The sequence below is a fragment of the Egretta garzetta genome, unplaced genomic scaffold (genome assembly GCF_000687185.1).
Source record: "Egretta garzetta isolate BGI_Z169 unplaced genomic scaffold, ASM68718v1 scaffold252, whole genome shotgun sequence".
In the NCBI taxonomy this organism is placed as follows: domain Eukaryota; kingdom Metazoa; phylum Chordata; class Aves; order Pelecaniformes; family Ardeidae; genus Egretta; species Egretta garzetta.
Genome location: NW_009259028.1, coordinates 1,475,440 through 1,491,655, shown reverse-complemented (window position 1 = coordinate 1,491,655; position 16,216 = coordinate 1,475,440). Strand labels below are relative to the sequence as shown.

Here is a 16,216-nt window from a genome sequence, read left to right as displayed (position 1 = left end):
CATGACTTCCAATACCAGATAGCAAAAGAATGTACATCACGGCTCTGATAAACCAGCTCTGACAGCTCGTAACATAACAAGTCATAATGACAGTTTAGGGAAAAACACAATGCATTTAAGACACCTCCAATAGCAAAGGAATAATTTAGCGAGGTACGTATTCCTTAATTCTCCTGGGGAAAATGAAATGTATCTCATTCAATTGAACGGGTTTGTGAATCAAAATACCAGGGAAATACACACCCCATCAGAGTGAATAGAGCTGGCGAGCACAGTAGGCTGTATTTGGCATCTGTAGACAGTAGGATAACTGGGTTTAACAGGAACCTCTGCAGCTGGAGCTGGGAGCTCCTAGCAGCACTAGCTCTTAGGTCAGCTAGCAGCCAAGCAGTACACGGAACAGTTAAAAGCTCAATAGTCCTTAGGCAAAGATACAGCAACACAGAATGTTTTGTGTTGGAAGGGACCTTTAGAGGTCATCCAGTCCCACCCCCCTGCAGTGAGCCAGGACATCTTTAACTGGATCAGGTTGCTCAGAGCCCCGTCCAACCTGGTCTTGAATGTTTCCAGGGATGGGGCCTCCACCACCTCTCTGGGCAACCCCTCCAGTGTTTCACCACCCTCATTGTAAAGAATTTCTTCCTTATATCTAGTCTAAATCTACCTTGTTTTAGTTTAAAACCATTATGCCCCTGCCTAGTCAGAGATTCAAAAAAAAAGTCTAGATTCAGACAGAACAACTCATTCTTCTCTTCTCTCTTTCACCTGTTTAAAATATGACTAGCATAACAGTGAAAAACCCAGGAAGGGAAACATGGTTGTCCTCCAGCACTTTCAAAATTCCACTGCATGCTTATCTTGGGGAGGATAAAGGGCCTAGGTCCAAAGTTTGCTGAGGTCCATGGGAATCTTTTTTTGTTCTGTAATACTGTGTGCCTAGGGCTTCACCTCCTGCTGATTGCCCTGCTCAAGGACATAAAAGAAGAGGTGATAAAGAGGACATGAAACATAGAAGGACTTCAAGCACTTGAAGACAGCATCAGCTGTTAACACCTAGCTGCAGAAGACTGACCTGGGGAGTGCAGGGAGAAACGCTGCGCTTCCACATACACTGTGCCCAATGCATAGAACAACAGGAAGGACCCTCATCAAATTAATTCCTCATCTGGAAACAGCCACGGTGCAGTAAGCAAACCAGATAAGTCAAGAATCTAGGCTTTCTAAATTTTTTTTGCTGCATTTACTGGCTGGCCTTCTTCAGCTCAGTCTTCCACATATTGAAAAGAATCTTCAATCCTGACTGAAAAAAAAAGTTCTGAAGAAAACTGTTTCATGCTCTCTGGATTAAGTATGTATAGGCAACATCCTGCACTATAATAAGAAAAAACCCGACCAAACAAGAAAAGCATCGTTACATGTAATACTACACTAAAAGAAAACATTAAGAAATAAGGGGATTTACAGATATTTTGGTTGTCACTTCATGTTTTTTTGATAACTGATTAATTCTAGTTGTCTTTTGCATTGAACAGAGATGGGTAGGATGAAAAATACAACCATAAACAGAAAAAAAGAATTGAAAAATCTATTGTGAACACAGAGCGACACTGTATTTTAAAACATTGAACATTTAAAACATTATATAATTTATAAGCATGCCATCTGCAAAACCCACTGCTCATGAACTCTGACATTCATTCACAGTATATGCAATATCTTTCTGTATGGATTTAAATCTTCATAACCCCTGAGACTTGTGTAGACAATTTATTAAAACTTGAAGGTATCCTTTAAAATCTTCAGAAGTAGAGTTTTCATCAAGAGAAGCCTGTTTCCGCCTTCTCCAAATTTCCTTTCCCCCCATTTCTGTTCTATGCAGAGAGCTACTCTGTTGTAGACAGAGGGAAAATTCTTTCTTTCTAGCTAGAGGTAGTCCACTTGAAAGGGAGAATGTAGAGCTGGTAAGCTAAAGAGGGAAGTCTGCAGTCCTGCATTGCAATACATTCATTCATAATGAATGGAGTTTCGGTCTCTAATGGGAGAATTGCTCAAGACCTGAGCTAATCTGGTGAAAATGTACAAACATCCTCCATCAATAGCATTGACTAAGGTTATTGTTCGCTAAGGTGGATAAAACCTAAGAAAGTCCTTTAAGGAACTCGGCACAAACCTGCTTCTCGGCTCTGGGCCTTGGTTTCTTCAGTGTTTTGCTTCTCCTCTGTTCCATTACCACCTATTGAGGAAAACATATAAAAACTATTTATGATATATCTTCTTACTGGTAACAGCAGCAGAAATATTAATTGTAACCAATTCAGCACAAACTGCTAATTTACAGCAAGGCGCTGTGATAAAAGGAGAGAGATATGAAGGTAAACTGAAAAAAAAACCTGCAAGCATAACTAGTTATATTTAAACCAGTCCCATTTTCACATCTCAAGCTGTGAAAGGGGGGTTAGATTAAAGATTTTATCTCAATAGGCACACTGGAAATATCTGTATGCCAAGTAAAGGTATGTTTCCCTAAACACTGCCTGCAACAGATGAAATTGTTGTTTGATCTCAGTCTATGTATTTTATAAAGATTTTTTTCTAGGATTATTTTCCTCCAGTAACATTTCCACAAAATCCTTGAAGTGGCTGTGTTCCCGACTTGCAGAACCTACTTCAATGCCTACAGAAGGTAAGAATGGGAGGGGGAGAATTCCCCGAATTTTAAAGCAAAAGGCACAACGCCACTTAGCATAAAGTATAAAAATGCGTCACAAACGGCTGCAAAGAAGAGAGCAAAATAAACCAAAGTAAGACTGCTAGGATTGAACGCATTTTTTCCCCTTTTTACATTCACATTCATTCCCAATTTCCTCCGCTACTTTGCATTCACATTCATTATTCGTTTTCTTCCCTCCAGCTCCCTTTCGGAAGGCAGGTACCACACAGCAAATTACCACCGAGAAAAGTAATACCCTGGGGAACGTCTGTGGACGGGAGATCAAGCTCTCTTAACCTTTGCTTGGCCCGATTAGAAATACATCGGGAAGCCTGTATTTTCAACTTGGAGAAGGCTCTTTTAGCTTCATAATAATATCAGAGGCTGCAGTGCAGCATGCTGGATCAGATGCGATGGCTACACTCCCTCTCTTCCAGCATGGCGAGGGAGACGAGGAGAACAGCTGAGCACCAGCCTTAATGAGGCATTTGAAAAACTGACTGCTGAGCATATATACTGGGAGAAAGGAAATTCATTCCCAGGCCTGTAAATGGCTTGATAATGATACACATATTTTTTGCTGTGATCTTTTCTGGCTCCTGGGTTTTTCTGATTACAGCTTCTCTAAAGCAACACAGTTAAAGTTCCTCACGCCGCCACCTTGCTTTTACTTAACACATGGAGTCTGTTGAAGAGAGCAGCAGTAGCCCAAATGCAATTAGGTGGATGGAAGAAAAACAGAGAAAGTGCGTGTTTTTCAGAAGCAAATGCACATCTGGTGGCACGCCGCATTCAGCTCATATTTAAAGGCTGAGGTATGATGCTCTCCCTCTTTCCAGCAGGCAATACATCCTGGCATCCAGCAGATGGGACTAGTGGAGAAGTATTTCCAGGCTGACCCTGCACAGAGCTGCTCTTGGGAGGAGAGGAAGATGGGGCAGGAGTTTGACACCCCACCTGAGAGGGGAGACACCTGACCTGAGAGGACACCCCACCTGAGAGGGAGAGGTGGGCAGGGAGCGGCTGATGGCCACTTGCTCACTCTTTGTACTGATTTTATCCAGCCTTAATGGAAGACTAGCTATCATGATTTCTTAGCACATTTAGTGAGCTCTAACCTGTAAAAAATTGCATTACACAGATGATCAAAATGGCTTGATAAAACCGGCTGGGTTTTTCCTTGGCCCGCTTGAAATCAAAAAGTATTCTTTCCAAAATAAGCATTCTGTCTGTCCACACGCGATAGGAGGACTGCACGCAAAATAGAAACTTAGCGGTATTAGAAAATAAACTTTTCTCTCCCCCTTTTTTCTCCTCAAACACGGGCTTGGGACTTTGCAAGTTTTGCAGTGAGCAATTAATAAATAAGGAAAAAAATGCTTTGCAACACCAGGACGTGTTTCAAAGGGATAAAGTCACCTAGCTCAGGAGTTGCGGAAAGGAACAGTACGTTCAAGACAATCCTGTAACGCAAGAGTGCAGAGACACTTGAAAAATCTCTACCATTAGGTCAGATCCAACTGGAATATTGCATCATTGCGAAACAAGTGGTGCCAAAGCATAAGGGATTTAATTATGGCCAAGTGCAACATGTTTCGCTTTGCACAGAAAGACTTTACATTCAGAAAAAGCAGGTCAGGCATAAATGGTAACTACCGATATATCACTGAAAATAATTTCAGTGATTACCTTACTGCATCCACAATTCTACACAATACTTGTTCCTACATCCATTATAACAAGCTTGACTATAACCATAAGTTATTTGGCTAAAACTAGGTATTTCAAGCATTCATTCATGTTTATTTGCTAAGGGACATCTCTTGCTAAAGTAATTTACTCAGAGCAAACTTAAACTACAAAAGAAAGTTTATGTGATCATCTGGTTCATCAGGTAAAGCACATATTCATCAGTACATTTTGTCAACCCCAAGTCTTATTTCACCGGATAGTCACTGTTTAAAACTGGTGTAATAGAACGATAATTACAGCACTATATATTGGATCCATCTGCATTTTGTTCCTTTAGAAAGAAAAATGTAAAAGACTTGAAGCAGAAGCTTCACCTCTTGTACTCTGACCTAGTCCAACAGACTGACTGGATCGTGACATGAAAATTAATCTCGATCAGCATATTGAAAGTACGTGTTGTGCATGCAAAGTGACTTCAACAGAATTAGAGAAAAGGAAACACTAAAAAATTAAGAGCGGGCAAGTGATCCTTAAGAAAATGACTTGCAGAAGGAAGGGTTAAGCTCTGCTTGGCCTGGAGAATCTCTTCATCTCAGGAGAAAGGGAGGAAGCGGATTACGAATACACCGATAAGAAAGCAAACTATAGGGTGGAGAAGTGACTAATCCCAAGGCATCTGACAAACAGTTTTCTCCATTTTTTAAAAACCCTTCTAATAAGCCTCTCACTGAGGGTTGTCTACTGATGAAGACTCTGTCTGTAATTATTGCTCTCCATTCGAGCTGGGTGCAGAGCAAACGGAAAGGCTTTAAGCAACACATGCTCAAGGCAAAGAGCTGAAGATATATTTTAGCAAGCCAGCTTTCCCCCATATTTTTATTCACCCCTGGCTCTCCTTTTCTCCAGGCAGAAAAGCCAGACCCAGCGCATTTCCCTTGAGTCTTCCCCATGACATTGTTAATAATAAAAATGTCTTTTCCACTGCATGGCTTCTACAGTATCTGCCATCCTTCTCTGTCCACTACCACAGCAACCGGCGATTGCATTTCCTTTAGGTGAAAGCTGTCCTCACAATATCTGCTTTTCTATTATAGTAGTAATTGAACAGCAATCTGTCACTCACTCCAAAGGAAATAGAAAAAGTGGCGAATGACACGTCGTGTCATTTTAGGCCAGCAAATGTAAATGATTTTGAGCCACATCAAAAGACAAATGAGAACACATCTGTTTCTTTTCCCCAGCATGGCAGTCAGTTGGAAAAAACAGGAGTTTGAGAATTACAGTAATGCCGTACAAACAAAATAAGCACATCAGACACTAAAGTACCTACTTCTGGCCATATATTTTGCTTTCCCTTGCCAAGCTGACTACTGCCTGATAGGCGCCTGCTCTCTCCTCTTGGCCTTTTTCTTTGAGATCAGCAAGAAAACTCTCCCCGCTCCCACCCCCCCAACGATATATACCCCCATTTGTATTTGGTAGAAACCAGGCTAAACAGTGATCAATCAGCACACTCAGCAAGCTGGCAGAGCAAAGCAGCACTTCTAACTAAACTAGAAAACCGGATACTCTGCGAGCGCCAGCCCACTTTATGTTAAGGAGAGGTATTTAGCATGCACAGTGATATGCCAGCTGCAGAAGCAGCCCCAAAACGAAGCAGATGATGTGATAAATAATAAGCCGGCAGTCAGATGGGAGAGGGCTGGAACAAGATCCCTATGAAAGTCCAGAGGACAAACTCTCAGCAGCAGCACCAGAGCAGGTTTTAGTATTCTTCCTATTTTCTCTGTGAGACCCCGGAGGCACGTGGGTTTTTTTTACATCTTTCACTGTTCTTGCGACAAACATGGCAAGTCAAAAATATTAATAGCCTGCTGGCCTCTTGGCTCTTCCCATTTCAGAGCTGAGTAAGTGCCAGGTTTGCTCATACACCTACTCCTCTTCAGCAGTCGGTGGCGTACTTAGAGCCGAGGCTAAAGTCAGTGTCTCAAAAAACTGGTGCAGAAAGGACATTTTCCAGAAAAAAAAAACGGAATTGCAGATAAGGTATTTCTAGTTAAAGGAAGGAATTCTGCATAACCAGTACAAACCAGTCTACTTATACCCTTCCAACACAGATGTTGTTAATAATAAAATCGTTTTCACTACCGAGAAAGCCGTACTTATACCATCCAGAGTGTGTCAACAGTCAGAGGAAGGTTCCTTCAAACAACCTCCTCCTTTCTGAAGTAGAAATAAAAGAGACGGAGGGCCAATGCCTCAGGCTCACATCTTGTTTACCACTCTTATGTATCTGCCTATGTCCCTCATCCCTGAGCACCAGGTCTGACCCTGTTACATCCCCACACGGCTCGTGCCGTGCAAGTCTGGGTGCAACCTCCTGTTCTCCGGGGGGCCAGAGACTGTGCAGCTCTCCTGTGGGCTGGTCTGAGAATCTCCCTTCAAGCTGGGCTCCGCTTCTACGACAAATGCAAATATAAATCGAGATCTGGCAGATAAAGGATGCCAGTTTTGAATTATCTTTTTTACAGCACAAAAATACTGCCACGGTAATCATACTAATGATATGAAGGTCCTTCTAGTATAACAGGGAAACTAATTAATGAGAAAATTAAAAATATAGGCCTTGATCTTACAGCTGTTACATTCTGCACACATGAGTAGATATGCTGACTTCAGTGAAACTCTTAAAGTGCGAGAAGAAAGCGCATGTATATCCATATATACACTCAAGATCATACAGCCTGCAACCATTTTCAGAGTATTCCAGTGACAAAAATGATATCAGACATAAACCAAGAAGCACATACACACAAAGGCCATTATTGTAGAACTACAAACGCATTAAAATGAATCATTAGGGTGGTGGCCTGAGGTTACCGAACATTTTCAGTTTGCATTTTAATTTCTTTTAATTAAATTATGATTTAGGTCAGTTTTAATCACTACTTGTATATAACCCCTTTGGGGTAAATTTTTAGACGGGTTAGTGAAGAGTTATCTGCAGTAATTGCTTAATGGAGTTATGAGCCTTCTTCCCTCTGTGCTGCTTCAACAATTTACCTCACTGCAGACGCAGACCTGAATACGCTGCTGTCAATGCGCCCAGCCTAGCGAAGCTGTCAGGGTAATAAATAACAGGTTTTCATTTTCATGCAGCATTTTGTCAAGAATTGTCGAGGAGTGTGGGAAAAGAATGAGAAAACTGTAGCTCGTGGGGATTATCTCAGAGGTTAAAAATAACACTATTGTATTTCACCTATTTAACGTCCTGAGAAATATAGGAGCCTAATCTAAAGCCCACTGAAGTCACTAGGCATGTTCCCCTTGCCTCACTCCTCCACGGATCACAACAAGGCAAGTAATTTGGCCTCGTTACACCTTTACTGGCTAGGGAAGAGCCAGGGGACAACAGCCACAGCATCAAATTAGGTGCTTAGAAGACACGAGCACTCAGATTTGTCCCAACCCACTTCATACATAACATTGCTGGGAATGTTGTACTAGGCTGGTTTTTCACTGGGTGTAATTCCTCTGTCTGACATACAGCATGACTCGGATTTTGCAATACAGGTGCCTGGCAAGAGACACCTAAAATTCCATCGCCAAAGATGCTGATCATCGCTATTTCTGACAATCTGCAACCGTGACTGTTCAAAACAAATGAAAGCAGACATCTGGAAGCTTAAGCTGTCCAAGGTAACCAGAGTATGGACATCGTACCCTAGGTGTTGTACGCAGCCCGTACAGAGGACAAAGATACAATTGGCATTTTGATGCAAAAAATGCACGCGCTGTGCTGCACAAGTATTGCCACTGTTATCATAGTCTACAAAAGTGGACGGAAATCACTGATGTGAGTTGATGCATGTTGAAGAGCAGGCTGAGGCAGAACGCAGAGCAGAACGGAGGAGCCCCGACCCCTAGCCCTACAGGCAGTCCTACCTAAAGGACAGAGAAAGAAAGGGACCCCATATGTGAGGTGCACAATGCAATCACAAATTTTATCATTACTTTTATCGAGTTTACTATTCGCTCACACTTCCCTGGCATGCCTAAGAGTAACTGCACAGTGTTAAGGACTGTGGCACAGCTGCTTTTCCAAGCCACAGTCAAAATAAAACACGAGACCTATTGCAATTTTTTTGCATACAGGTTGCGAAATCACGTGGTGTGGCAATGTAACAAAGTGGAGAAGGACAGAGAAGCCACACAGGAGATCACACTTGTTAAAACCAGCATAAAACGTGAACCAGAATATGCACTGTTTTGCATCAATATTTCAGCATTAAGGGACTAGCCCTGCCTTCTGCGCTGGACCTGAACAATCACGATGGTTTACTGTTATTCACATCATGGTTAGAAAAGAGAAATGAATTCCTTCCTTAACAGATGAGTCCCCTGCAGGTACGCTGGTTTGTCACTGTGTATAATTCTCTTTTGACAACATTGCATTAGTCACTTTAGTAACTTAGTATTTTGCACCTTAGCTCCTCTCAGGAGAAAGAAAATCTACTCTGAAGCATCTAGTGTGGAAACAGGAATTGCAGCTGCTTGCCTGATACGGTTTACACACACATACATTTGGCTGCTAAAAGAAACCCAAATAGGTAAATGGTCAACACAACAGGGCCGCACATCACCAAAATGAGCTGCATTTTCAAAGTTGTCTTGCATAGCCATGGCATGGCAATTTCATGCAACAGTAGAAGCCGCTCCAGCAATGAGAAGAATCCTCTAAGAATGGTTTGCTCGGAGAGCAAATCCAAATAAAAATACAGATAACGTCCTGTTTTTCCTCTGGCTAAGTGGAAGGTGATCACCCGATATTCTGAGAGCTGCAATCAGTCAAGACAGATGGTGGACTTCAAAACAGAAGTGAAAAAAGAAGCTATCAACCAAAGTGGATAGGGGTTAATAGCATCACTTTAAATATAAACCAATCTGCATTAAGGTGAAACATTTCACAGACATGTTTGATACACATGCTTCCCAGAGAATTTCTTCTGTAGTACTTTATCTTAATTTAAAATTTTATTTAAGGATTTCATTTGGTGGCAAAAAAAATACAGTAACTTCTAAGCTATCTTAATAAGAAGTAGCACTCTTAAGGCTGAATAAGAGAGTGTGTGTTTTTGAAGTATAATTATGTGTCTAGATGTTCATTTTCAGTAGATTATGAGTGGAGCAGAAATTTACTGAAGAATATTACTGCCCTGTGGGATGCAAAGAAGAAATGTAGCTACTATTTCTCAAATGATAAAAGAATTGCTTGCTATAAACCGAGGAACATTTCAAAACTAATCAGAAGTAGAATCTAGTTAATATTAATCCATACCTTAAAGAGAGAGACAATCACGCCTGCATGGTATTAGAAGGCCCTTAGAAAAAGATGCTTTGAACATCACTGGGTAATGGTAACATGCAGCAGCTGCCGTACGCACCCCCCAGCCCTGGGGAGGATTAAGCCCACCTTGGAAGAAAGCAGCACAAGCCAAGCACTGTGACTTTTGTGGGTGCATACACTACGTCTGTCTTGATGAAGCTAGGGAGTGAGTAGCAAAGCTGCAAAATTTGTGATATGTAAGGGAGAACCAGGAAGGGGAAGCCTTACATTAATCTCACCATTAAAGGATGAAGCTGTAAAATGAGTTTTATTTTCTAGTCCCAAGACTATGCACTTTTTGTCATTGGACAAAAACTTTCTGGGAGAAGGGATGAGGAGCCAGGGCATCTCCCTCTTGGTGAGCATCCTACCTAATATTTGCCTCATTTCTAGTGTGTACTCCAATCGCTAGACTGGAATTTCTCATGGATAGAGTGTCCACTGAGTGAGGCTGGTGAGCCTTGGACTCCTGACACTGCCAAGCAACATTTCAGACATTTGATGTTGCCCTTGAAAGCCAAGGGGTCGATAGTGTGATGACCCCATCAGGCAAAGGAACTAACTCTACCAACTATCTTAAAGGTGATTTGTGTTCATTTTGACCTTCCTGGCTTGGCTTATCCATCAAACTGTTCTCCTTCCCACCAAGTGAACAGAAAGCAGACAAAGTTCATCCCGGATGAGCAATTCCAACAGACCAGCTCCTTGCCCATACACTGAGCCTCAGCTAAGGTGATCACGAGACCAACAACCTATCAATTGATCAGGAAGAATCTGGTCATTCATTTTGGGAGAAGTGTATGAGAAAAGCTGGAGCAAGACAACTTGCAGAGCTCTGGTTCTGTCTTCACATCCCTTGCGGAAGGGCAAGGAAGATCCTGACCTCAGGAAGCACAGAAACAGCTTTTGCTGCATGGATTGATTATCTTTCTCCTGGAGGATTAGAAAGATCAGGCATCTGTGCTGCTGTTATTAGATGTATTAGTCATCTTTGATACAGTATTGATCACCTGCAGATCACGGCAGGAACAGATGGGGCAGCTTTTGGGCAGGCTCTGTTATATCTGAGAAACCCCCTAAGGAAGGAAAGGGCAAACGGTTTTTCTTCTCCCATTATCAAGAGAATCTATTACACACACCTTGCTGTTCAGTACATATAGGAGGACATTTGGGGAGGTAGCTAAGAGAAATAAGGAACATTTTAAATTTTTGTTTTGTTAGACTTTCGTAAAAATTATTTGCTTTTGCTTGGTGACAATCAGTAGGATGACAACAAGCGACCTGTGATGTTTGTGCTAACCCGGGGCTGCTATGCTGCGCCAAGTACTGCTGTTTTGTCTATGTAATTACTTTAGGTTTGTGTTATGAAGCTACTGAAGTAAGATGTGCTAAGTTTTGTTTAGAGTCAAACATATTTTTCTCACCTGAGACTTTACAATCACTCAATCACTGACTGCACCTGACTGAGGGGAATGGCAAAATTATCACTGGCTGTTTTTACCCTACCAGGACCTGGGCAAGGGGGAAAAAAAAAAAAAAAAAAAAAAAAAAAAAAGAAAATTACACTATATGTTTGCACATGTCAAACCTGAAATACTGCAGGGAACCTGGGAGTAAAGAATGTTTCTCCATGTATCCAGTCCATTCATTTCCCCAGACAATAACCTGTGCTACAATGAAAAACTACTGAATACAACCATTGACAGGAGGATCTGCTATGCAGTTCACGCTTGCTTTTCTCTATCAATGGTCTGAAGACAGAGAACAATATATCTAATAGCATAATAACAGACACCATTAATACTTTAGAGGTTCAGTATAAAATTGCTTTCATTAGCATGTCAAGTGTTTATTTTAGCTTACTGCAAAACAAGCTCCTTACATACAGCCACTTATTCAACTTCCCTTGATTGCAGAGAGGGTAATAACGAAGGAGCCTACTTTCTGTGATCTTCTGTGGAGATTTTTACATGCCCTGAAAAGATATTGCTCCATTACCTCTAGCCAATGAACCAGCTTGGTGTGCTGGAGAAAAATATTACACCAGAAATATTACTGAACTCAGTGGAATAGTTTTTACAGACTGCCACAAGGGCATGCATGAGGCTGTTAAAATAGCAAGTTGTATTCCCATCCCCAGTCTAAAAGGACACCGACAACTAAGCAGAGGAAAAAATACCTGGTTCTTCCTATGCCTCAGTGTGTATTTGTTAAATATTTTATATCTGGTCATGTTACCAAGGGGAAAATAATATCTTATGTTAAATATAAGCATCTTTGGACTTGCTTTTATTGCTAAAAGCTATGGGTTGTGGGGTTTTTTTGTTTGCTGTTTTTTCAGTTTTGTTTTGTTTGAGTTTGGTTTTAGTTTTCTTTGATTTTTGGTTTTGGTTTTTTTTTTTTTCTTTTGGTTGTGTTTTGGTTTTATTTCTTTTTAAATTCGGGGTACCTAAAGAATGTGAACTATCCTAAAGTTAAAACACACTGAACACAAAGCACTTCAGTTTTACCACGAGGAAAATTCAACAAAGTTGACCTCAGGCAGAGTTTGGCTTTACTGTGTTTTATTTGAAACTGTTTATATGCATTAGCTACTCAGAAGTTCTTTTTAAAAGGAAAAAAAATGAAAAAGAAAAAGGCACTTTTTGGGAAGTGAAGACAAACTCCTACCTAAATAAAATTACTCAGACATGTAGTTCGGGTTCACATCACATATTCACAGCTTTCATCATCTTCAAGGCTCCCCATTAAAAGTTCTTTTAATTAGTCAAAAGCAACAGCTAATAATTAGAACAGTAGAAACTAAACCCTATTCTCAGACAAATGTGTGCAAATCCCATTTACTTAAATGGAAACGCTTCACAGGTGTGTTACATTAGGCTCTAGCCACTCGGCAGCTTTATAGGAATTCAGTGTCTGGAGCCTAAAGGCTTGACTCCTCTTCCAAACATAGGCACTGGCAATGCCACAGAAATCTGATCCAGCTTTCTTCCCCAGCCCTTCTCAACAAACACTTTAATTCTTTTCTCCACCCCCCATCACACCACCCTCCTCAAGTCTAAACATAGACTTTCGATCCTAAACATTATGGGCCTGATTCCTGCCTAAGGAGAAGAGGACTCCGACACTGGCCAGATTAAATTCTGCAGCAGTGATTATGTATTACAGGCCTCGATTCTGCATCAGCAAATTCTACTATATGGCATCAAATTCAAGGAGTTCAGGCATTTTACAGCTCGAGGGTAATGCAATCATTCTATTGCCATGCTATTTACTTCACCCTTCCAGTGCATTTGTTTGTGCTCCACAAAGTGAACTGTAGGTCACCAGAAAACATTGACAGGCATAGTAAACTAGGAAACCGTATCTAGTAAGCCACAGAAATAGTGGAACAACATCAGTTATTTTTCTAATGGAAGGAAAACCTTACAGTTTTGCAACACTTTTTTCCCCCCTTCTTTTATTTTGACACTGATACAATGAAAGCTTTTAGCCACACTCCAAATAAAAACATATCATAAAGCCTATTCTTGTTTCACCTATTTAGGAATATGGAAAATGACACCACAATCCCACATGCCGTTTAGCCTGCATACAAATCGACATGCGGCTTTTCATCACTGAATTCTCGAATCCACACGTAAAATTGGTATTTTAATTTCAGCTGGGTTTAGTGGAGCATGAAAGGAAAGAAGACCAGTTGGGATGAGATTTCTGGGGTCCCCTGCACCTTCCAGGCGATGACAGCTACTGCTTTAAGTACCTGCCATTAACAACCAGTCACAATGTTAGTGACAGGATGTTACTAGCAGTTACTTAAAATGATAGATGTTAACATTTCTCTGCTCTTTATGACTCACACTATACCCCAGTCAGAGTATTTTAGGAGCTGAATGCATGGTGCTGGGTCAAAACAATGAAGGTCGTGGAGCCACTGGTTGAGGTGAGGAATGAGACGTGCCATTTGAGGAACATTACGTCAAAGAGGTTCCATGATAAGGAACTGTCACGGATTAAACATTAAGGTTCATCCTTTTAACTATTTCACCTAAGGGGAATTATCCAGCATTGGGGCATTTTGCTCTTAAACACATAGGAGAGTAATGTGAAACTCTGCACTCTGAAAATAAGTCTTTGATGTTAACATCTTCTAACAACTCTCCTAATGAGATACAGATTAAGAAAAGATACTTTGATCTAGTTTTAGAACAACGTAGACGACATTTACCTCCGTCCACATGGACAAGCTGCCCTGTGCAGACTCAAGTGCAGGAAGGCACTCTTACAGGAACAACGCTATAGGCATAATGCTAAGACACTGTGTAAGTTTGAGAGCCATAAACACTGTAACTGGAGTGGAAAGCGATACAGCAAAAATTTCTTGTAGAAAAAGAAAGCAAGAATTTTTATCGCTCTGTGTTTTGCAGCAGGTACCTGATTTACCTGACCAGCCTAACCAACCAGACTGTGACCCAAGCCCTGCACAACATGCATTACATTTTGTAGTATTAATTACATGAAGTCAGAACAGGTTAGACATAAACCAGCAACCATTTCTCATTTTATATCAGCAATAACTAGCAGGCCATCACATAAAAATAGCATTTGTAATTCTGAATCTACTTTGAGATGCAATATCCTTCAGAAGAATAACAATCTCATGATCTAGACCAAAAGGAACTTTGCAAATGTGTACAGACAACATTCTTAAATGAAAGTTTTCCAGTTCTTTCCCAAGAATTCAGAGTAAACCTTTCCCCCCCAAATAAAAAATTGATTAATAGCTCTGAAAAGCTGTCAGACCACCTACCTTCAGCATCATCTTGCAGGTCCTCAGGCTGCTCTGCTTTGCTCTTTGTGGGAGATGGAGGCTGGCCTTTTTGTTCCAATCCTTCTTCAAACATTAAAAAAAAAAAAAAACCCATATATTATTTTGAAATTGTTTTATTGTATCAAATATTACTATCAGTGATAGTGCAACTGTGAGCACCTTTTACCTCAGCACTCCATTCGGCACCTGATGCCTATCTTTCTATCATTAAAATTAATTACTGCATCATCTGTTATTAAAGTCATAACAGGCATCTTTCAGTGTGGACTGGACTGGACTTTCCCTCACTTTCACATGACAGCAGCAAAGAAAGCTCATGCTAAAACATCCTACTTCTTCACAAGCTCTTAATCTCTTCAGAAATAATAAAATAATGTTTTAATTTTGTAGGTTTTAACGAAATATGTTATACTGCATTATGGAACTGTGGAGAAATAATCTGAATTAAATGACTTTGCCCTCTCAGCTCAATTCTCCATTCAATGTTATAACACAGTAACAAATGAATATTGACTGAAATTAGTAATGAAATGAAAGGTAGGGAAGCAAGTTTGATAGTGAAGTAAAGTTAAGGAAATGAAAGCTTTATGAGATAGAAATGTTAAATGGATAGAAATGAAAAAATCCATTCCAGCCTTTTAGCCAGAAAGCAGCAGGAAGACGGAGGAAAAGGAAAATCTACTAAATAAAAACAGTAACTGAGGCCAGTGAAGTTTAAGATCTGCCCTATTTGTAGGGACTGAAGTTTGTGGTGTTAAACAGCAGTTGGTTAAACTTTAAAATGATGAACTTTTTCTACAACATTTTCAAGATATCCTGTCATCTTAACATAAAGGACGAAATTACTGTTTGCTAAGGTAGACCTCAAGGCACAAACTGGTAGCACGGAAAGCCTGTTAGTACAAAAGGGAGGCCAAGCTGGGAATTAATCATAAAAAGTATTTATAAATTAAGACATTTAATGAAAGCAGGTTCACTAATTAAAACATTCCTCAAACATTGTTGCTTACCCACGAAAACAGAGAATAGCAGACAATTAAAACTCAGTTCATGGCACCTATTGAATCTATTCAACCGCGATGGGAAAATGACTTTCTACCATTTGACTTTCTGTCAAACCTCACAATTCTCCATGCTCAACTGAGGGCTCAGGTGAAGGAGAAGCCTAAAGAAAACACACTTCTGTGTGTGCTGGAAAGAAATTGTGACCTCTTGTGAGCAGGAAATTGAGGAAGACATATGACATTGCTTGACTTACCCCTATCTCCATACTGTGAGAAAGAAAGAATCATGGTATTACCTCAAACTGATTAGCTAATTAGCAACTGGGAAATAAAAGCTATCTATCTGTATATCATAAATTGCTTGTGTTCCAAAACCTCCCATCTCTTCTGCTGTCATACATACACCACACAATCATCTACTCTGTACGTTGCTGGATTTTTAAATAGCAATCAGCAGTCAGAAGCCCAGTTCCCATAAAGGACTCTGCTCCTGTAAGAGCTGTAGATACTATCCTATCCTTTTATTTCCTACCCTTCCTCAACTATATATATCTAGAACCAAAATGCAAAAAACTTCCGAACAGGGTGTATGA

At 40.6% G+C, this 16,216-nt stretch overlaps 1 protein-coding gene across 1 annotated transcript in view; it reads right to left on the bottom strand.

Annotated features, from left to right (window-relative positions):
• Window positions 1–16,216, bottom strand: part of MACROD2 (mono-ADP ribosylhydrolase 2) — an 892,593-nt gene that overhangs the window by 48,790 nt on the left and 827,587 nt on the right. Inside the window, exons 12-13 of the mRNA XM_009634665.2 lie at window positions 14,599–14,682; window positions 2,171–2,233 (exon numbers count right to left, since the gene is read on the bottom strand). Coding sequence (XP_009632960.2) covers window positions 2,171–2,233; window positions 14,599–14,682 — 147 coding nt within the window. The remainder of the gene's footprint in view (window positions 1–2,170; window positions 2,234–14,598; window positions 14,683–16,216) is intronic.